The sequence below is a fragment of the Fimicolochytrium jonesii genome (genome assembly GCF_025526975.1).
Source record: "Fimicolochytrium jonesii strain JEL569 chromosome Unknown EV422scaffold_1, whole genome shotgun sequence".
Lineage (NCBI taxonomy): Eukaryota > Fungi > Chytridiomycota > Chytridiomycetes > Spizellomycetales > Powellomycetaceae > Fimicolochytrium > Fimicolochytrium jonesii.
This window is the reverse complement of record NW_026515668.1, coordinates 1,563,634-1,583,953: the sequence shown is the minus strand read 5'-3', so window position 1 is coordinate 1,583,953 and position 20,320 is coordinate 1,563,634. Positions and strand designations below refer to the sequence as shown.

At 54.2% G+C, this 20,320-nt stretch overlaps 8 protein-coding genes and 1 non-coding gene across 9 annotated transcripts; 5 read left to right on the top strand and 4 right to left on the bottom strand.

Annotated features, from left to right (window-relative positions):
* The first annotated feature begins 31 nt into the window (after window positions 1–31).
* On the top strand, window positions 32–1,579 carry EV422DRAFT_512515 (B-cell receptor-associated protein 31-like-domain-containing protein). The gene is made up of 7 exons (XM_053069073.1): window positions 32–259; window positions 364–388; window positions 473–507; window positions 586–670; window positions 746–1,005; window positions 1,098–1,202; window positions 1,267–1,579. The coding sequence occupies exons 1-7, from the start codon at window positions 215–217 to the stop codon at window positions 1,369–1,371; spliced, it is 660 nt and encodes a 219-aa protein (XP_052930312.1). The 5' UTR covers window positions 32–214; the 3' UTR covers window positions 1,372–1,579.
* Window positions 1,580–1,742: 163 nt separating this feature from the next.
* Window positions 1,743–1,815, bottom strand: EV422DRAFT_t3. The gene has a single exon. It is a non-coding gene; the product is annotated as a tRNA-Val (tRNA).
* Window positions 1,816–3,253: 1,438 nt separating this feature from the next.
* On the top strand, window positions 3,254–5,786 carry EV422DRAFT_23848 (uncharacterized protein). The gene is made up of 3 exons (XM_053065631.1): window positions 3,254–3,508; window positions 3,571–4,058; window positions 4,126–5,786. The coding sequence occupies exons 1-3, from the start codon at window positions 3,286–3,288 to the stop codon at window positions 5,494–5,496; spliced, it is 2,082 nt and encodes a 693-aa protein (XP_052930311.1). The 5' UTR covers window positions 3,254–3,285; the 3' UTR covers window positions 5,497–5,786.
* On the bottom strand, window positions 5,751–6,999 carry EV422DRAFT_23830 (uncharacterized protein). The gene is made up of 3 exons (XM_053065627.1): window positions 6,839–6,999; window positions 6,486–6,753; window positions 5,751–6,409 (listed from the first exon to the last, which is right to left on the bottom strand). Exons 1-3 carry the CDS (start codon window positions 6,878–6,880, stop codon window positions 6,006–6,008), a joined length of 714 nt encoding a protein of 237 aa, XP_052930310.1. The 5' UTR covers window positions 6,881–6,999; the 3' UTR covers window positions 5,751–6,005.
* Window positions 7,000–7,590: 591 nt separating this feature from the next.
* Window positions 7,591–11,214, top strand: EV422DRAFT_512508 (uncharacterized protein). Its single transcript, XM_053069072.1, has 8 exons — window positions 7,591–7,798; window positions 7,871–7,949; window positions 8,016–8,131; window positions 8,204–8,274; window positions 8,337–8,416; window positions 8,480–8,622; window positions 8,682–9,621; window positions 9,681–11,214. The coding sequence occupies exons 1-8, from the start codon at window positions 7,724–7,726 to the stop codon at window positions 10,727–10,729; spliced, it is 2,553 nt and encodes an 850-aa protein (XP_052930309.1). The 5' UTR covers window positions 7,591–7,723; the 3' UTR covers window positions 10,730–11,214.
* On the bottom strand, window positions 11,215–12,277 carry EV422DRAFT_512505 (component of cytosolic 80S ribosome and 40S small subunit). The gene is made up of 4 exons (XM_053069071.1): window positions 12,165–12,277; window positions 11,723–11,779; window positions 11,401–11,643; window positions 11,215–11,323 (listed from the first exon to the last, which is right to left on the bottom strand). The coding sequence occupies exons 1-4, from the start codon at window positions 12,165–12,167 to the stop codon at window positions 11,270–11,272; spliced, it is 357 nt and encodes a 118-aa protein (XP_052930308.1). The 5' UTR covers window positions 12,168–12,277; the 3' UTR covers window positions 11,215–11,269.
* A 389-nt stretch (window positions 12,278–12,666) lies between these two features.
* Window positions 12,667–14,900, top strand: EV422DRAFT_549560 (Clathrin/coatomer adaptor, adaptin-like protein; the record flags this gene model as incomplete). The annotated part of the gene is made up of 6 exons (XM_053071721.1): window positions 12,667–12,694; window positions 12,792–13,291; window positions 13,371–13,489; window positions 13,563–13,777; window positions 13,853–14,232; window positions 14,307–14,900. The coding sequence occupies 6 exons, from the start codon at window positions 12,667–12,669 to the stop codon at window positions 14,898–14,900; spliced, it is 1,836 nt and encodes a 611-aa protein (XP_052930307.1).
* On the top strand, window positions 14,898–16,656 carry EV422DRAFT_23737 (uncharacterized protein). Its single transcript, XM_053065620.1, has 4 exons — window positions 14,898–15,888; window positions 15,965–16,061; window positions 16,141–16,259; window positions 16,329–16,656. Exons 1-4 carry the CDS (start codon window positions 15,009–15,011, stop codon window positions 16,589–16,591), a joined length of 1,359 nt encoding a protein of 452 aa, XP_052930306.1. The 5' UTR covers window positions 14,898–15,008; the 3' UTR covers window positions 16,592–16,656.
* A 956-nt stretch (window positions 16,657–17,612) lies between these two features.
* EV422DRAFT_490538 (kinase-like domain-containing protein) lies at window positions 17,613–19,773 on the bottom strand (the record flags this gene model as incomplete). The annotated part of the gene is made up of 7 exons (XM_053067472.1): window positions 17,613–17,696; window positions 17,787–18,121; window positions 18,194–18,293; window positions 18,366–18,458; window positions 18,525–18,711; window positions 18,774–19,609; window positions 19,678–19,773. The coding sequence occupies 7 exons, from the start codon at window positions 19,771–19,773 to the stop codon at window positions 17,613–17,615; spliced, it is 1,731 nt and encodes a 576-aa protein (XP_052930305.1).
* Between the last annotated feature and the right edge of the window lie 547 nt (window positions 19,774–20,320).

The following is a 20,320-nucleotide window of genomic DNA, read 5'->3' as shown; positions in this document are numbered from 1 at the left end:
AGGAGACGGAAGTTCGTCCTTCGCAGTCCTTCGTGGACGTGGAAGTCGAAAGCCTTGCTTCAGCAGCGGCTCCGCCCACGACACACAGGACAGACTTTGACACACACATAAATACAGTCGCACGCTACCTCGCTCGCCCTCCTTCCGGTCTCCTTATTATTTCCAGTCTCAACTTCCCAAGGATTCGCCGACCAAAGCGACAGAAACAGCCACGATGTCGCTTTTCTACCAAATTGTGTTCTTTGTCCTGGTTGCCGAGGTATGCATTTTGTTTCACTCACCAGAGCCTCCGAGGGAGAGGCTTGGAAGGTGGTCTATTTCTTGAGCAAGCGAAACCTGTTACTCACTGTCGTTATCCTGCAGATGGCATTCTTCACCCTACTTATAGGTGTGTGATCTCCGTCGAGACGAAAGCGTCCGTCTCAAGCGCCTATGTTCCTTGCTGAATAGCGTTCCTATCTTCTTCATACAGCGCCATTGCCGTTGTCGGTGCGCCGACCAATGCTGGTGAGTGAGGCCAGCGGTCGCCTCGTACGCCGCGTTTTGCTTCTTCGCCACTGTCTCAACCGTTCTCCGCACACTTAGCTTTGGATGTCGAAAAGTCCACTTGTCACAAAACTCAAGCAGTATCTGAAAATCGTCTTTGTCTACGTATTCATCATGTTCATCGGTCAGTGGCGAAAATAGCATTCACCATATCCGCTACTCCACTCGACATACTAATGTCAACTCCTTTCGCAAATAGATAGCCTAAACCGTGCATTCAAACGACAAGCGGAATCCGCCGAGCAAGTACACCACGTCGGCGTCAACATGGGCAGCACGGACGCGTATACACGCGCGAGGCTATTCTACGATCAAAGGAACCTATACCTAACCGGAGCGGTCCTGTTTCTTTCCATGGTTCTCAACCGGTTCTTGGCCATGGTCACTGAGCTGATGGTCAATGAGAGCAAGACGGACAAGCTGAAGCAGCAGGCGGCATCGCAGTCGACTGAGTACATGGTAGGGACTTGGCGCTGCGGGGCTGGCGGTTACTCGGGGGAAAGACTTGGACTTGCGCTATGGATCCGACTCAACTCTCGTCATTTTTCCAGCGGCTTCTCGACAAGGACCAAGATCGCACAAAAGAAATCACCACCCTCAAAAAGGAGGTTGAGGAATTACTCGGCAAAGCGCGAGAAGTCGACATCATCAAGAAGGTATGTGTAGCTATCTACGTCTTGACTCCCTCCTGATCCTCGATATGAAAACTCCTCTCCGCAGCAAGCTAAACAGACGCACGACGAGTACATGCGATTGACCGACCGCTATGTGGAGCTGGAGCGCAAGGCAGGTGGTGGATCTGATGACCGAAGGAAAGACAAGTGATGGGAAACATTCCGCCATAAGGGGGTTGGAGTTCCGTCCCGAGTTACGGAGAGAGAAGGCATTTTATATAGACGTCTGAACGTACAAATGTATATGTGCATGTGCAAAAATTACTTCATCTAGACGGTGCTTCATGTTGAACGGTGCGCCCTACCCGGAAAGGACAGCCGAGACAGCCGAAAACCAAGCGCAGAGTGCGCACAGCTGGCCAACTTTAACGTAGAATGACCGAGTAATACAGTATGACCGACGCAGGAAACACAGCAGCGAGAGAAAAACAAGCGAATGGAACGGTGTTCACGGAGTGTCCACAACAGACAGCCAAAAAGCTAGCCCACACCGTGCTGCTCGTCTGGCTCCATCGGCAGTAGTACTCGGACCCAGGATCGAACTGGGGACCTCTGCCGTGTGAAGGCAGCGTTATGACCACTAAACTATCCGAGCCTGTGGATAAGGTACTAACTAGGAACGCTACGTAACATCGGACATCAACTCAAAGGTTGGCAGTTCAAGCCTGCCCAGGAGCGAGTTTTTTTCCTCTCGATTTCATGGTAATGTTGAGCGTTATGACCGCTGAACTATCCGAGCATGAGGTATATATGTAGTTGCTCCGACATTGGACCGCAAAAATGACCAAGCAGATTCGCGTCCGTTGGTTGCGGGGTTGCGGATTTGCCTTCACCCCGTACACAGAGAGTTGAGGTCGGTACCCCAAGTGCATGTGCGCTCCAGTTTCCATAGCCGCCCCGAAAAAGCCCCTTGTATCTTCGTTTTCGTTCCCATTCTTAACTTCTCCTTTGAGGGTAATGTTTTGGGCTTCAGCTACTGGTCATCACAGTCCATCCATCGATGTTGGTTCGTTGAACCTCCAAGGGTTGACTGCCCCTCATGGCAAGGGGGCGATCAAGTGTTCAAGCTCCGAGAGAAGCGTTTGCAACCCTTAATTTTACTCTTTGGCCTACGTCGGGCCAAAACACCTTGGTGACTTCACGAGGCCTTTTCGTCGGTAGGTACTAAATATCCAGCTTCTTGTCGGCGACCAGTTCACAAAGGAAATGGTGTCGGATGTCGATGTGCTTCGTGCGCTGATGATCGACTGGGTTGTTAGCCAGCTTGATAGCGGCTTGATTGTCTTCGTAGACCAGGGTTGGTTATTCGCGCTCGCTAAGCACCTGGTTGGTCCCGGGTTGAACTATGTCTTTACCGGACGGGCATGGTTAGTATGAGATGTAGAGGGAAAGCGTTGCTTGGGGTTGCTGCAGGGCATTGCCTTTCACGCGTGACACATAGCTGGCTGCTTACGTGCGCCGAAACTCTCATGTCAGCACTGTAGGAGCACCTCCACCACAATTGACCTCCATTCCATGCCTCCAGTGAGTCTCCGCATTTATTCAGCCGTCCTCTTCTTAGAGGAAGGAAAGAATAAAAAGTGAGAGACAGGCGGAGGGGAGGAACTAAATTCTGAAGGATGTAGTTTCGGACATCGGTCGCGTCGCGGCGCCTCGTCACAGCGCCAGCAGATTTTGGGAGGAAAGCTTGCGCGAAAGTTGAGGACATCGGGAAGAACCCAATGGGGAAGAAAAGCGAGACGGTCATTGGGCCGGAAGTGAAATACGCCGGCGAGGGATGAGGGAATCTGACTCTTCAGTTGCGTACCCTCGCCACATTGGTTTGGCCCGAGTTGGGCCTGCGAGCAAAGGTAGGTTCGCTGGCTCGCTGTGGAGACGACGACGTTTTCTCAGAACTACGCGTCGGCCGTCAGCGCGTGCGCTTACGCTTGCTTACATACGCATCGCGATGGAAGACAATCCGAAATAAACACGATCACGTGATAGCGGAGCATTTCAACATCCCTGCAACCTCGCTGGCTGCTCAAAGGGCAAACCGTCGTCGCTCAACACATCAAGTCTGCCGATGGCAAGCGCAAGGTCCCCTCTCTCTTTTCTGGCAGCAGCAGCTGGCCGAGCGGCGAATAGTCTCGAGGCCTCTTGTACTACAAAAAGGAACGGGAGGTCAATATGTCAAAACCAGAAGCGACTGCTCGCCCAGGAGCGATACCGGTTAGGGAGGGAACAACCGACGATCCCCTCGACAAGGTCGTACAGCACCAAGGCTGCACCGGCTAATGTGCTTGCAGGTAAGCTACGCAATTCGAACTTTGGAACATGAATATTGTGCATGCGCTCATACCTCATTCAGGTCAAGCCGCTACGGCCACCGAGCGCGGCAGGGTCAAACGCATGGTCGACGCCCTCCAAACCGGCAACTACCAACGAATCGTCCACGACTTTCTCAAACTGCACAAAAACGGCAATGCCTCCCCGGAAGCCTACCGCATAGTCCTCGAAGCCTGCTCGCAAATCGGCGACCTCGACACCGCCCGACGCGTGGTCGCGCTCTCACATGAAGCAGGCGTCGAATTACCGATTGAGATGTACATGTATCTCCTGAAAGCAGCGGCGAATGGGCCGAATCGGATGGAGCGGTTGGTGCAGTTACTGGTGGAGTTGGAGAGGGATATTCCTGAGGTTGTTTGGGCGACGTTTCGGGGTGCGCCGACGGAATTTGTGGCCAGGGTTTTGTTGTTGGAGGGTGGGGAGGAGCATGCGGAGGGTGCGCTGGCGTTGCTGGATGGGGCGAGTGAGGCGTCGGCAATACCGCCTGCGAGGCGCAATTTGGTGCTTTTGGTAAATGTCGCATGTTATATGGGTATGTCAATGAGGTGGAGAACTGACCCCTGCCTCTTCTCTACAGGCATTGGGAACATTGGGGAAGGTAGAGGAGTTCGAGGCTCTCCTGGAGTTAAATCGAACCAGTGCATCTTCAGAATATCATGCGTCTGTCATCCTGGGACTTTGGAGATTGGGTCGTCACGACACCCAATTGCAAATATCTGATGCGGCAGAGGCGATGCTGAAGACGTTGCGAAGGGAATTGAAAGAAGACACGAACACTTGGAACGCGAATCAGGAACTCATTATGAAAGCCATCGAAGTTGCTTTCTTGAGCTGTGCGGAACAGAGATCCCTGTCCAAGGCCCTGCAAATTAAGCAAGCGGGGAGGGCACTAACGCAACATTCGCCGCGGCTGAGTGCGCAGGATAAAAATGCACTCCTGAAAGCGCTAGATGTGGGCACACTGAACCTCATTCGCACCCTCGTGAAAGCGTCCTATACAGAAGGCCAGTCGGTGGGTGCCCGTCGCGACCTGCACACAACATGGACAACCATAGTCGAAGACATGCGGTATCGCCGCACCATCCAGGACATCGACACGAGCCTGCTCGTCTTAGAGCTGCAAGTGATGGCAGTTCGAGACGGCCTGTCCACCACCGACAAGGTGTCTGCCCTGTTTGAGGATATGAAGAAGGATGGGTTATACCCCACCGTCGATGTTTACAACACGCTAGCGTATGGATGTGCGACGGCGCCTGGTGTGCCGAGGTCGGAGCGTGTGGCGAGGGTGTTGCAAATCATTGAAACGATTCGTGGTAGCGGAAACCAGCCGAATGCGACGTCGTACGCATGTCTGTTCACAGCCTTCGAGCCCGACACCGCAAACCCGTCAGCCGAAACCTCAGACCCAAACGACGACATAGCAACCCACGTCCAAAACATCTACAAACACGAAACCGAAATGCTCCAATCCGGCCTCCGCCACGACGCCGTCTCCGCCTCCGCTATGATCATCGCCCTCCTCCGCCTCCAGCAACACGAGCAAGCCGCCCAACGCTTCACCGACATGCGCCTCACCCACCTCCCACGCTCGCTCGCCCTCTACAACCAAATGCTCCACGCCTGCGCCGCCGACCCATCCGGCGGGGCCGCCGTGTACGCCATCCGGGACCTGATCTTTACGTTACGGCGGGAGCAGGGGATCACGCCGGACAGGGAGACGTACCAGGGGTTATTGGAGTGTTGTGAGCGGACGGATGATGTGGTTGCGGCGTTGTACTTTTTTGATCAGATGCGGATGGAGGAGATTGTCGGGAATGCGGAGATGTATCGGATATTGATGAGGTTGATGGAGCCGAGGGGGAAGTGGGTGGAGAATGAGAAGAAGGTTGTGGTGGAGTGTATGAAGATGGACGGCGTTAGACTGGGTAGTCTAGGTTTATCCCTGTAGACAGAATTATTGCAGCGCTGTGCATTCCGAATCCGGCGCCTCGTTCATGATTTCACTGGGACCCGCTGGGAGGGGGGCTTGCAACTGATCCCTTTTTCTGCTCAACCAAGGGGGCCACGGGCGGCATGGCATGGTGCCTGAGCCTGAGCGCTTATGAGATGATTTTGGGAAGGCGAAGAAGGGACCCAATGACTGTTTTGACACTATATCCTTGTCAGTCCGTTTTGGGACTGGACTTCGTAGCCCTCTCCCGACACAGATTCTCATGAGAGTCTCAAATCTCCACTCACTTCATTGCTTTGCGTAGTATAGGATTTTCCCAAAAGCTACAGACAGCACGATGTAAAGGATCCAAAGAATACCGCAAACGAATGGTCGGGTATGAGTATCAAACGGGGACAGCATCAGAAGTGTGAAAATGAAACATCGAAGCGCTATCACTAGCAGCGCTATCGCTAGCCAACAAGTCCGCATCAGAAAACATCTTGGAAAAAGTGCATCTAAAGGATCTACGCCGTAGCAGTCGCCTGGGCAGCGGCCTTAGCAGCAAGAGCAGCGGCGTGCAATTTCGCACCCAGTTCAGCCGCATGTTTGTTCCACTTGGCAACATCGGGAAGCTTGTCCACATTCTCCTTCACCTTGTTCAGGTACGTGAACTGCTCGTAATACGTCTTTGGGATGCCGCGGAGCACGCCGACGGACAACCAGGAAGCTTGCACGTACAGCATCAAGTCAGCGATCGTGAGCTTGTCGCCGACCGTGTAGGCTTCAGTCCCGCTGGCAGCTACGACGGCGTCAAACTTGCGTAGGAAAACGGTCAATTCGCCTTCTGGTTTGATCATTTCCTCACGCATGTTAACCCGCTTTTCGGCGTCTGGCTCCGACATGTTCGGCTTCATTATGAGGCTTACGTCTGGCGTAGAGATAAAAACATGGGTAAGTCATACTGGGCCTTTCAGTATGTCGCAAAAGTGTCGGGCACATCTTACCCTCGCAAGCACCTAACACTTCATCAACCTTGGCGGCCACAAAAGGATCCTCAGGGTACAATCCCCCAATCCGGCCAATATACCTCAGGATGGCATGCTGTTGTGCCAGCCGCTTGACCTGACCATCGTTCTCCGTGATCTCCAAAACAGGAAGCTGGTTGAAAGGCATGTCGTACTTGCGAGCAGCGAAAGCTTCCTCCGTTAGGCGGTCATCCTCGAATTCGAACCCGGCGACTGTGAGGGCGAGACGGATGACTTCTCCCCTGCCCTGTGTGCGTAAATGAAGTTTACGATGAGAATGGTGCTCAATGTGGTCCGGCTATATTCATCTCCCACACTGTATATGTACTTACCCGGACATTAAAGTACGTGAGTTTGAATTTGGGGGAGACCATTTGAGATTGTGTGATAGGAGGGTTTCAAAGGTCGTTAAGTTGCTTGCGTCAATGTTTTGGTATTTTGGACTGGATGATAGCTGGGTAAGGCCCGATGATCTGCCCCTTTTATAGTGAGAAAACCGTCCATCCGGGTTCTAACCCGCTCAATGGGCCAACGCAGGCGGCAGTATGCACGTCGAACTTCCATATAGCATTGAACCGTGAACGGACGCGCCGTTGGTGTTCTTTTGGAGTCTTTAGCGCAACATAACCACACCGGCCGCACCCCATGGATGCGCAGGCACGCATAGCGACACAACTTTCCCCAAAGCTTCCCCAAAACGAAGTGATTGATGTCCGTCCCGCGGCTCTCGCCGCCGGTCAACCCACGATTCGAACAAACGAACGTGTCCGAATTCCAGAATTTGGAGACAGTGACCAAGGCGGCCGCAAGTGACATCACGTCCGAGTCCAGACTCCAGACTCCGAATCCATGCCCACGCAAAGGGCAAGAAGGTCGGATAGGGTCTAATCGCGGGTCCGCCTTCAGTCCGGCAGGCTCTGCCTGCTCTACACCTTGTTAGAGCTAGATATGTGGTGCATCGGCAGGCAAGCAACTCTGTTTTTGTCACTGTCGTCGTTGTTTGTTGGAGGCAATCACGTGACGATCGGAGATTTTCCATCACGTCAGCGGGCTGTCGATTTTGGTACTGACAGGTGGTCCCGTTGCAGAGAGACCACACTTCCCGCATCTTGGTGGAAGCAAGCAACGCTGAACGAAAAGCCAGAATCTACGACACTGATCCAGGCGCCAGATTCATCCCGTAGGTGCCTCATCCGGCCCCGAACTTTCTGGAAATCATGCGGGACCCGGCACTCGTGGCGTTGCAGCATAAGCTACCGTTCCTACCTGGTTATCAGTTCGATCTTGAGAAGGTAAGGATTGAGCGACCATACAAAGCGTATCGCATCACATATTGATGCTCATTCCGGTCTCCACTTATTCAGGCCAGGCATAATGAACGCAAATCCCACGCATTCGACTACACGAACGGAGTGGCCGTCAACAAGGCTGCTCCAGGCATAGGTACGGTCAGCATAATCTTGAAGCGCCTGATAATAGGGAACCCCATGACAATAATTTTTCCCAAAGGCGGCATTCCACTCCCCGGCCAACAGGAGAGTAAGATCCACACCTCCATCGATGTGTACCCGCAAAGTAATGATGCAAGCGATGGTGTGCCGTCTTGGGTTGCCTTTGACAGGAAGGTATGTACACACGGCCACGATGGCGATTTATTACCGTGCAAAGCATGCGGTCTCATGCTGGGTTGTGTCTAGGTTCTTCGCTTCTATGCTTACTTCCAGGAAGCTGTGCATGAGAAGCGGGAGGAGCAGTACCGAGTCCGCAAGTAGGTGGAGCTCATCACTGTAGACTTCTGGAGCAAAATGTGTTTACATCGCCTCCGAATAGGGTGAACATCTACTTTTATTTGGAGGATGATTCTGTCCATGTCAGCGAGCCCCGGACTGTGAACAGTGGCATCCCACAGGGTAATATTTCGCCTGTCTTTTGAGGGACCTTAAGCGGATGGAAGACTGACGGCGCATTTATAGGCACCTTGCTGCGACGTCACAGGATCCCCAAGCCGGATTCTGAGATCGGCCAGCACTATACCGTCTCGGATTTCAACGTCGGGAACGAGGTCACATTCTATTCTCGGACGTTCAAGATTATTGGTTGTGACAAATTCACCAAGGTAAGTCGACGATAGGAAGTCATTTTTCGATTTCCTGTCTAAGGCAAAATGTGTCCCAGGACTTCCTCAACAGAATCGGAGTCGCCGTCCCCCCAGCCGGCTCCTTCCCCACAGACCCCTACACTTTACACCGCCAAGAGCTCGCCTCCCGCATGAAAGCCACGCGCCCTCGCCCCCCGCAAACCTCGCTCAAAAAATTCCTTGAAAACGACCGCCGCGTCCTCCGCTTCTTCTGCGTCTGGGACGACACCCAATCCGTTTTCGGTGACCTCCGCCACATGGTCGTGCACTACTACCTCTCCGACGACACGGTGGAGATCCGCGAGCATATCCCTGCCAACGCCGGCCGGGACGCCAACACGCTGTTTTTGAGGAGGAGTAAGCTGCCGAAGCGGATGCCGGTTACGTTGTACGGGCAACCGGATGCGCATCTGAACGAGGGGGATTACTTCAACGAACGTGATTTTTTGATCGGGGCTGTGTTGCACCTGTACGGACGCCCGTTCATCGTGTGTGATTGTGATGAGTTTACGAGGGAGTACTATAATCAGAAATATGGCATCGAGACCTTTGACCCCGTCAGGATCGAGGATTACGAGCCTGTACCGGAACAACCGCTCATCCCGGCGTCCGCGGTGGCCGCCAACTACGAGCTGCTCCTGCCCCCGTCGCCTCTAACCCCCGCCAACACGACCACCGCCACCCTCTCCCGCGCCGCGATCCCGATGATCGGAACCGCCATAGCGCCCAAAACCGATTTCCAGAAACTGATGCTGTACGACACGACCACGCTGCGGTTCTCGGCGAAAATGAACTCCCCGCGGCAGGTCGATAAGGACCGCACGTTTGTGGTTAGTTTGTATGTCGCGGACGATACGATCAGCGTGTTTGAGCCAAAGTCGAGGAATACGGGATTGATGGGGGGCAAGTTCTTGGAGAAGGGGCGGATTAGGAAGCCGGATGGGTCGGGGCTTTATACTACGCAGGATTTCGCGATCGGTAAGACAAAACAATCATATTTCTCTGAGTAGTGAATCCAACTGATCCTATTGTATTAGGCGAGCAACTGGTCTTCTTCCACCACCCCTTCATCATCACCGGCGCGGACGACTTTGCGATCAAGTTCATGGGCGAGCACCCGGACATGTTCCCCAAACACAACGCGGATGCTATCGCGGGGCAGATCGCTGCTGGGGCAGCCCAACCCGTTGCGAAACCCCCGACGCCCGGTCCTGCCCTTCATGACTGGCAGGAGGAGATCTTGGTGAGAGGCGAACCTCTTCCCGTGTCTCAGCCCGGTGTGGGACCTGCTTCGATTGTTGATGTTACGCAGACAGAAACGTCTGCGGAACCTACTTGGAAGGGACCTGAGGATGTTCTGGCGAGGCTTCGCAATTTCAACCTGGAAGAGCAGCCGGGCCAGGGTGTTGCGACATCCCAAAACGCATACACCCGGCAAAATGGGTTCGCCCAGGATACCGATTTTGGCGGAAATGCGTTCGGCCACAATGCGGCGGTTGCATCCCAGCAGCAGCAGCAGCAGCCAACAGAGAACGTTTGGAGGAAGAACCCCGAAGGCGCCGCGGCCGACATCCTATCCCAACTCCGCAACGGGACGGACACGAACACCGGTGGCACCTATACCCACCCGCCTGCGCAACTATCCTACCAGCCGTACGCTCCATCGGGTGGTCATCAACAATACACCGCATCTCAAACAACGGCCAACCCAACCGCCTTCGCAACCAGCGCCTGGGAAAGTCTCCGCAACGCACCCGAGACCGCCGCGGTGGACGGTAACGCTGCACCCGCTCAACGCCCCCGGGAAGCCGCGAGCGGCGCCAAACCGGCGCAGAAACATGTTTCCTTCACAATTGGAGGGGACTCTGCCCCGCAACGTCAGCGCGATGGATCTGGGGCCAGGCATGCAGCGTTTGGGTCGGAAGGCACACAGGGACGCGCGTACGTGACGACCACGCGTGTACCGGCGGGTGGAAAGCCCTCAGCAAACGCGTTTGCTGGTGGGAAGGGGATGCCGGATTTGCCACCGTTGCCTACTACAAATCAGTTTGGGACGAGGACCAATGCTGCTTTGGCTGCTCAGTAGACTATGATGAAGGCCGTTCATATTGTGAGGGGATCAATGGGTCGGAGGGGATGGTGTGGACGCTTCAATGCAGGTCTTGCAGATAGAGAAAGTAGTCACTTTGATATCTTGCTTAATGTGAAGTAATTGAAACGAACTTGCGTGTGTGGGTCGAGTGTGGAAAAACATCGGCGGAGCACATGCCCTTGTATGCTGATGGGTACACACATGCGTTGAGGAACACGATGCTGGTGCCGTCGAGGCAACAATCAGGACGACAGAAATGAGGTGGACCATTGAGCGGATGGAGACCAGAGGTAGTACAACCCTCACGTTCCTACCTGTCATCCCACGAGCGTACAGAGACCCTGTCATAAGGACCTCCTCTCAAATTCTCAAGGCCACTCCACAACCATGTCCAACATCCCGTCCTTCCTCCGCGTCCTCCGCAATTATATGCCACCTGACCTCGATCCACAGCTGTAACCCGATCCAACCAAGTAAAAGTAGGCGTAGACAAAACGAATGCTCATTGAATTTCAAAATGTACAAGCAGAAGATCTACTCTTCGTCAGCAGTCTCCTTCTTTGGCTTCTCCTCAGCGGCATCCTCAGCCTGCGAAGTAACAAGGAACGAAATAGTAAGCAACTAAAATTCAAATGCAGTCTTCAATGTCACGACATAAGACAAACCTTGGTAGCACGAGTGTAGATAAGCTGGGACTTGTGGCCAGAGACGAGACGGATGATACCCTGGTGCTCGAGTTCACGGATAGCGACACGGGCAAGGGAGCCGTTGATCCTCAGACGGTCGACCAACACGGAGGGGGTAATGAGCTTGTAGGTCTGGACCTCCTTGAAGAGCTTGTCGTAGGTAGGCTTGTCGAAGACAACGGCGTTGTTGGCCTTGTCCTTCACCTTTCCCTTGGACCACTTCTACTCGCCAAGGGGAAGAGACGTATGAATTTCGGCCCCCAAAAAGGAAATGGCTGCCACACGAAAATGGGCAACGTACCTTCTTCTTAGCCTTACCGCCACCAGAGGTGGGCTTCGCTGGTGCTGCCGCCTTAGCCTATGAATGCCACGGAAGACGAGGTTAAAAGACTGCTCCCTGTGAAACATGCTCCCCCGAGTCTCCACCACGGGAAATGCCGATTCCCTCCCCAAGGCATTCCGAGACGCCTACATTCCCCTCTCCCCTCGCGACGCTGAGTGACGGCAACAACCTGCTGGCTTCCTCTTCCACTCTCCCCTCTTGCGGTGTCGTCGAGAGACATTCGTCGGCGTGGGAATGTCGCCCTTCATTCGACCAGCCCTAAATCCATTCCGACAAGTCCATCCACCCTGCGAATCGACCTCCCATCCATCCATCCATCCATCTCTATCGTCCCCGCCGCTCGTATGCTCGCTCCGTCGTCCCTGTCGCGGATAGCGTGTGCCTGTGTGTGCGTACATACCATCTTGTATAGGATGACGTTGTTAGTGTACAGGCGAAAGGGAGCGAGCAATCGGCTGGCCCGTTGAAGGCACACGGAATGCCTCGCTCGCTCGCCTCCGCGCCAGTTGTATTTCCGTCACGTGCTCGGTGAGAGTGGGTTTAAGTCACCGGCCCTTTCCTTTGTGTCCTTCCCTGTCACTCTCTCAACTCACATCTCATCATTCGGAAGCTGATTCGGAAGCGGCTTCAAGCCTTTCGCGTGAGAAGCGTTCTGTACCCTATCGAACCGTCCCACGACGCTGCGTTTTTGGCACTGACCGCCCAACCAACAACACACGTACGGGCTTCCCGCTCGCATAGTAGAAAGGAGCTCCGCTTGGGAAAAACTACCCGTCGTCCTACTGTTCGTTTCAGTCTGCTCAACGCCAGCCCAGCGCCTTCATTCCATCCCCAGGTCCCATCTTGCACGTCCAAACATCGCGTCAGAAACCGAATAGCCGTCCACAGAAGAGTCTGCGAAAATGTCCGACGCAAAATACTTTCAAAGAGGTATTCATTCCGCTGTGTTCTCGTGTCTTTCTTTACCCCTCCGTAAAGTCCCCTCGGAAACGCGACAGCAGTCTCATTTCGCTTCTCACACCTATAGGAAAGATACATGACCTCCGTACGGAGCTGGCGGGCGACCGCAAAGACCCGAAGCACACCAAAAAGCGAACAGCCATGAAGAAAATTGTTGCTAATATGACAATGGGGAACGACATGTCGCCTCTCTTCCCCGACGTCGTGGGCTGCATGAACGTGCCAATAGTCGAAGTAAAAAAGATGGTGTACCTCTACCTCATCAATTACGCGAGGAGCAAACCGGATCTGGCCGTCATGGCTGTCAACAGCTTGGCTAGGGACGCGGAAGACCCAAATCCGCTCATTCGGGCCCTCGCAATCAGGACGATGGGATACATACATGTCGATAGGATCTTGGACGAACTGCTTCGTCCGCTTAATCGCGCGCTTCAGGATAAGGACCCATATGTGGCCAAAACAGCGGCGATATGCGTGGCGAAGCTGTATGTTCATAACCGAGAACTTGTCGAGAAGGAGGGGCTTTTGGAGCAGCTGAAGGGTTTGCTGAACCACGAGAATTCCACGGTATGGCCCGACGGAAGAGGGACGGGGAACGGCCTTTTCCCAACATGACGTCTGACTCATCTATTTTCGCGGTATCTAGGTAGTGGCCAACGCGGTAGCAGCTTTAATGGAGATCTCCGACAGATCAGAGACGTACGAATTCGTCCTGGATGTCTCGCAAGGAAACAAGTTGCTCACAGCACTGAACGAAAGCTCAGAGTAAGACATCACACACGCGCATTGCTCGCAACCCACGACCTGTTCTCGCAAAATTAACTCTCATGGCGCACAGATGGGGTCAAGCGTTCCTTCTGGACGCCATCATGCGCGTCGTCCCGCAAGAGTCGGAGGACGCCGAGCTTTTAGCTGATCGAATCAGTCCGCGACTCCAACACGCGAATTCGGCGGTTGTCATGACGGCTGTCCGTGTCATTCTCTTCTTGACGAACTACATTGCGAAAGACGACGTTGTGAATACTCTGTTGAAGAAATTGGGTCCACCATTAGGTATGTCAAAGGGGTACTTTAACTGCTCTGATGCGCGCCTGCCTCCGAATTCACACTCTCAAACCTCCCACGCAGTAACCCTCCTTCACGGCGGCCCCGAAGTCCAATACGTCGCCCTCCGCAACATCCTCCTCCTCCTCCAACGAAAACCCGACGCGCTCAAAAACGAGCTCAAAGTCTTCTTCTGCAAATACAACGACCCCATCTACGTCAAGATGGCCAAACTGGAGATCATGGTCCGCCTTGCAAAGGACACTAACATCGATGAAGTGTTGCCGGAGTTGAAGGAGTATAGTTCGGAGGTGGATGTGGATTTCGTGAGGAAAGCGGTTAGGAGCATTGGACGGTGTGCGATTAAGATTGAGAGTGCGGCGGATAAATGTATTGGGGTGCTGGTGGATTTGATTCAGACAAAGGTCAATTATGTCGTGCAGGAGGCGATTGTTGTCATCAAGGTATGAGGACATTTCTGGGACAACATCTGGTGTGACCGAAGATGCAGTCAAATAACCCCTTCGATCTTCCAAAGGACATATTCCGCAAATACCCCAACCGCTACGAATCCATCATCGGCACCCTGTGCGAAAACCTCGACTCCCTCGACGAGCCCGACGCCAAAGGCTCCATGATCTGGATCATCGGGCAATACGCCGACCGCATCGACAACGCCGACGAGCTGCTGGACCAGTTCCTCGGCAAATTCCAGGAAGAAACCTCGGAAGTCCAATTGGCCCTCCTCACCGCCATCGTCAAACTGTTCATCAAACGCCCAAGTGTCGGACAAGAGTTGGTTCCGAAGGTATTGAAATACGCAACAGAGGAAAGCGATAACCCGGACCTCCGTGACCGCGGCTTCATCTACTGGCGGCTCCTCTCCACCGACCCCGTCGCCGCAAAAGCCATCATCCTCTCCGACAAACCGGCCATTTCGACCGAGACGGACAACATTGACGGCCCGTTGCTGCAAGAGCTGCTGCTGCATGTGTCGACGTTGGCGAGTATATATCATAAACCGGCCACGAGCTTTATTGGGGGGATCAAGACGAGGAAGCTGGTGAAGAGTAGGGCGTTGGTGGATCGGATGGTGTCGAGGCCGGAGTTGCCTCAGGATATGCCGGGGTGAGTTGGGGTTACATACCGCTTTTGCATGGTTATATCTCCCCCGCGGAGGAAGTATGGCTAACAATCAGTATTTCTCTTTAGCGACTCGAACCCATACGCAACAGGCGCAATGAACAACCCCTACACAGAAGACACGCTCCTCTCTCCCCACCCCGGCGGTCCAGCCGGCAACCTCAACGACCTCCTCGACCTCGACATCGGCGGGTATGAAGACACCGGCGTCGACGTCGGCGGGGCGTTCGGAGACGTCAGCGCGGATTCGAGTGGGTTGGCGGGGATGGCGTTTGGCGGGCTTGGGGGTGGGGTAGCGACGCAACAGAGTGGTGATTATTTGGGGGGTGGGGCCCAGCAGGGGTATGGACAGCAACAGGGCTATGGGCAGCAACAGGGGTATGGGCAGCAACAGCAGCAGTATGGTCAACAACAGCAGTATGGACAGCAATCGTATGGGCAGGGTGGTGGGATGGGATACGATGCACTTGGTGGACTGGGTGGACTTTTGGACGGCGGTAACAACGCGCCGTCTGCATACGCCAATGTGGCGAGCAGCGCAAACAACCCCTTCGCAGCATCGTTACCGCCCTCTTCATCCTTCGGCAACATGAACTCCCTGTTGGGGCCCCAACCGCAGCAGTCTCAACCCCAGCCTACACCTGCACCCCAATCATCCTCGGCCATCGCATCCAACCCTCTCGCCACACTGGACCCGTTCGCCAAAACAGCTTCCAACACCGGCAGCGGTGGATTGTCTACCACATCCACGACACAACAACAGCAACAACAACGACAACAAGCGGCACCCGCACCCGCAGCCCAGCCACATTCCTCTACCCTCCCATCCCTCACCAAGGGCCTCTCAGGCCTCAACCTCGCCGGCCCCACCGGCGACCTCGCCTCGCTGTCTCTATCCCTGCACGCGAACTATGTCGCGCCGAAAGTGCAGCTGTTGAATGCGGCGGCGGGGAAGGGGTTGGAGATTTTGGGGACTTGTGAGTATTTCGTAGGTTTTGATTGTGATTTGAGAGACGGAGTAACTGCTTATTGTTGTGTTTTTGTTTTGGGTAGTCTCGAGACGACAGGGCGTTCCGTACTTGGATATGACGTTGACGAATAAGGCGTTGCAGCCGTTGACAGTTTCAGGGATGCTGTTCAACAAAAACAGGTAAACCTCCCCCCCTCGTCCGTACTTGTCTGTGCCGACCACATTTGCTGATAGTTCTTCTGCTTCGACAAACATACAGCTTCAGCCTAGTCCCCGGCACCCTCGACATCCGCTCACCCCTCTTCCCCAACGCCTCCATCGAAACCAGCCTCCCCATGCGCATCGAAGGGCTTCCACAGCCCTCTGATCCCATCAACAGTACGTCCCCCCTCCCTCAAAAAAGTCCTCCCCTGCCCTTACTAACCCCACCCCATTCTCTTTCCACAGACCTCCAAGTAGCAGTAAAAACCTCAGTAGCAATAGTCTACTTCCAAGCCTCCATCCCCCTCCACATCCTCTTCACTGAGTCCGGCGCGCTGGACCAGCAGACGTGGTTGAGGATCTGGAAGGAGGTGGGCGATGGCGGGGAGACGAGACGGGTCGTGGGTGGGGTGCGGGCGGAGGGGGGCGTGGAGGGGGTTAAGGGACGGTTGGCGGGGAGTGGGGTTTTCGGAGTTGCTGTGAGGGTATTGGATGGGGTGGTGAGTTGAGTTGTGTTTTTTTGTATCGGGCGTGGAGGTGGTCTCGATCTTTTGGTAACGGAAAGGAAAAAGGGGAACTGGAACTGACACTCTCTTTTAATTTCCCCTCCCCCCCGCCCCCCCCCCCCCCCCCCCCGAAAACCCAGCACCTCCTGTACACATCCGCGCGTCTGTCCGACGGCATGCTCTTCCTCAGCGAGTTCAAGTTCGAACCGTCGCTCACGCAGTGCGTCGTGTCGACAAAGACGTACGCGGGACATCTCGCGGGATTGTATGCGGAGAGCGTCGAGGCGATATTGAGGGCTTGATGCGTGCGAAGCAGAGGCGGTGGCACTTGGGCCCCCTCTCGCATCCATCAACATGTGACCCCCTCGGCCGAACGCGGTCGGTAGACACTATAGTGCTTTCTGATGCGCACGTACGATTTGGGGCCAGCATTTTACTATACGCCGGGTATTCGGCCTTGTCTAATACATTTTGGAAGCGTGCATGTCAGTTTTTTTTCGCAAGGCATCGGGATGATCTCAAACACTTTGCCGTTGATATCGATTTGACTCCCAAAAGGAGTTCTTTTGAGGGCTCCACATTTTGAACACTGATAGGTCGCGATAAGATTTCCTTCCAACTCCCCTCAAAGAAAAACAGCCAATGTCCAGAAGGTATACGATAAAGTTCTATTTCGCACCTCGGAAAGGAAGAAAATGTAGGTGAGGGATATATAAAAGGAGTAAGTGGGGGGCAGGGAGCGAGATATACACAAGATCCCATATCGGAAATGAGTCTCTTTTGAGCCCGAGCAGCGGGGTAGCGACTGCTAAGGGGCCTCGGGGTAAAGCGAATGAGGAGTGGGGATGGCGCGCCACCAATGGCAGGCGGGGCAAATGAGGGATGGATGGGAAACGGGGACCTTTCGAGTAGGTACAAAAATTTTTTCCGCGAAGCAAATGCAAGGAGACAGTAAGATGGTTGCAATTGGTGACGGGCCGGATGTCTTTCGGGCCGTTGGAGGGATTATGATTTGGGAGAGCGATTAGTGCTTCTTTGCTGATTCGCGCGCAGCTTTGATGAGCGGTACGAGGTTGCGTAGTGGTTCGGCTGACTTGATGAAGGGGTGCTGCACATCGTGGGAAGAGGACGTTAGCTCACATCACCCCCGCACAAGGTCTATCAACAGGTTATGTATCCCCTGCACGGAAACCCCCACCTGTAACAGCTCAACACTACTCGGCCTCCTCTCCGCCTCGACCTCCAGCGCCATCTTCAAAAAGTCCTTGAAAACTGGACTCAAACTCTCCGGATTCTGCAACGACGGGGTCCCATTCGTCGCAATCAGGTACAGCGCCCGCAGGGGATTCTCGTTGAGATACGGCGGCTCCCCCTCGATCATCTCGATGGCCATGATGCCGAGGGACCAGATGTCGACTTTCGGGCCGTATTCTTTGCGGGTGACGACTTCGGGGGCCATCCAGTAGGGGGTGCCGACCATTGTGGTGCGTTTGGTTTGATCTTCGTTTAGTTGGGCGCAGAAGCCGAAGTCGGCTGGTTGTGGTAGTGGAGATGATGGTAAGTGGGTTTGCGGGAACAGTTTTCACGAGGGAATGCAACACTTACTCAGCTTGATTTGACCGTCCAGACCCAACAAGATGTTGTCACTCTTGATATCACGGTGAATAACACCTTTCGAGTGCAGGTGCATGAGCCCCTCCAAGGTCTGCACAACGGGAATGAGAATGATGAGCCTCCTATCCAGTTGTGCATGTAATGACCGTGGCGTCAAGTTTACCTCTTTACACACTGCCGCGATTTGTCCTTCCGTCATGAAATTCGCGGTCACACAGTCCGTAAGTGATCCACCTTCCATGTACTCCATGATCACCTATGAAAAGTCAACCCCATCAATACACGATCGCATCATGCACTACACTAAACCCCTGATCCGTACCCAGAGATCGCCTTTCCACAGGAAACTATCAATGAAATTGACGATGTTTTTGTGTCTCGCTCCCTTCATCACCAGAATCTCGTTGATGATGAGATCCTTCTTTGGCTGCTGCTCCAAGTTCATTTGCTTGATCGCAACAGCATTGTTGGAGCCCACTTGGTAGGCAGTGAAGACACCGCCAGAGGCACTAAAGCGTAGCAAATGAGCATCCAGCGTAGCCCTGCGAAAGTCGTGGCAGAAACGACTTACCCTTGTCCAATCTTGACCAAGTTGCGATACAACTTGGTCGGATCACCCTGATTGCAAATGACCTTAAGGCGATCAATGATATCGTCGGAGGTACCTGCCCGTTGCCGTGGCGGTCTGCCAACGGGCTTAGGCAGGTCATCTGTGCTGCCAACCTTCGCCGGTGCCACGACTGCTACATCTTTCCCGTTTACGGATTCGAGCGACCCCGCTTTCGGTGCGAGCTCGACTTTTGGCTTTGCTGGTAGCACTTTCTTGGGAAGCTTAGGTGATGTTCCCGGGCTTGTTTTGGCTGCTTGCTCGTATTGCTGCATGCGTTGCGCGACCGTGCCGCTTGGTGGCTTGATGTCTACGGAGGGAGTGACGACGCTGGAGGTGTCGGCTGTGCCTCCTGATGCAGCAGAAGTTGTTATTACATCGGAAACAGGATGGACCAGAGCGCGTTGATACATACTGGCAGGTTTGGGAGGCGGTACACTCGCGCCAAGTGGCGGTTTTTCCGGTGGTGGCCTTATATCCGTAGAGTAAATGCTGAGAGTATGTGCTGGCCGTTCAGGAATGATCGGCCTCTTCATCGCAGGCTTTGGTGGTGGTTTCGGGCTCCCTTCGGGACTCAGTCGCGGTGACCGCGCAGGGCTTCCTTTCGCAAGTCCCGGGTTCACCTGCTGCGCGTATGGGTTGTTGAACTTTGACCATACGTATTGGTCGGCCAGTTGGGTTCCGGCGTTGGTCTCCGAATAGAAGCCCATGATGTCTATCACGGCCTGCGGATTGGCCTGTTGTTCTGATTTCGAGATCCCGGCTTCCTGTAGTAACGTCTGCCATTCTCTTGGTAACCCCTATAATGTCTCGGGCGTTAGAAAGCGTCCATTGACGGTGAACCTATCCGGTACTGATGGATACTCACGGTGAATTCTCCCGTATCTTGATTATACCCAACATGCGTAAGATGTACAGGGTTGTACGGCGACGAGATCTCTATCCTAGTGTCGTTTGTGAACATGCCTAGGACAATTCATCCATGATAAGTCTCGCGTCTCAGGCTTTCCACCCAAGTCCCAAATCCCATCGAGAGTAGTTACTTTGCACGGACGTGACAAAATTGCTCATCAGCCCCTTCATCCCACCGGCCTTTGCCGTTTCCTTATCACTCGACGCCCCCGCTGTCGATGTTGTAGCCGCCAAAGTCTGCGCCGTCGCCGTCGGTATCAAGGTGTACTCCAGGGATGTGCCAGACAACGGTGTTGGAGCCGACATCATATCCGGCGACCCATTCTTATTCATTGGGGTCGGGAACTTTGGCCCTCGGGCCTGAGCTCCCACCGGTCCATTGATATTCGACAGTGGCTTTAACGGCGCCTTCCGAACTCGCTGGGTTTGTGGGGAAGATGGCGCGCTCGGTGACGACGACGGCGCTGGGACGTATCCAGCGGACTGGAAACTGCTAAATGACTGCGATTTTGATATTTCGCTTTTCGCTAGACTCGGGCGAGGTGGGACTGCTGGTCGCAACGTTTTGCCATCGATGCTGAGTTGGCTGTTTGTTTCCG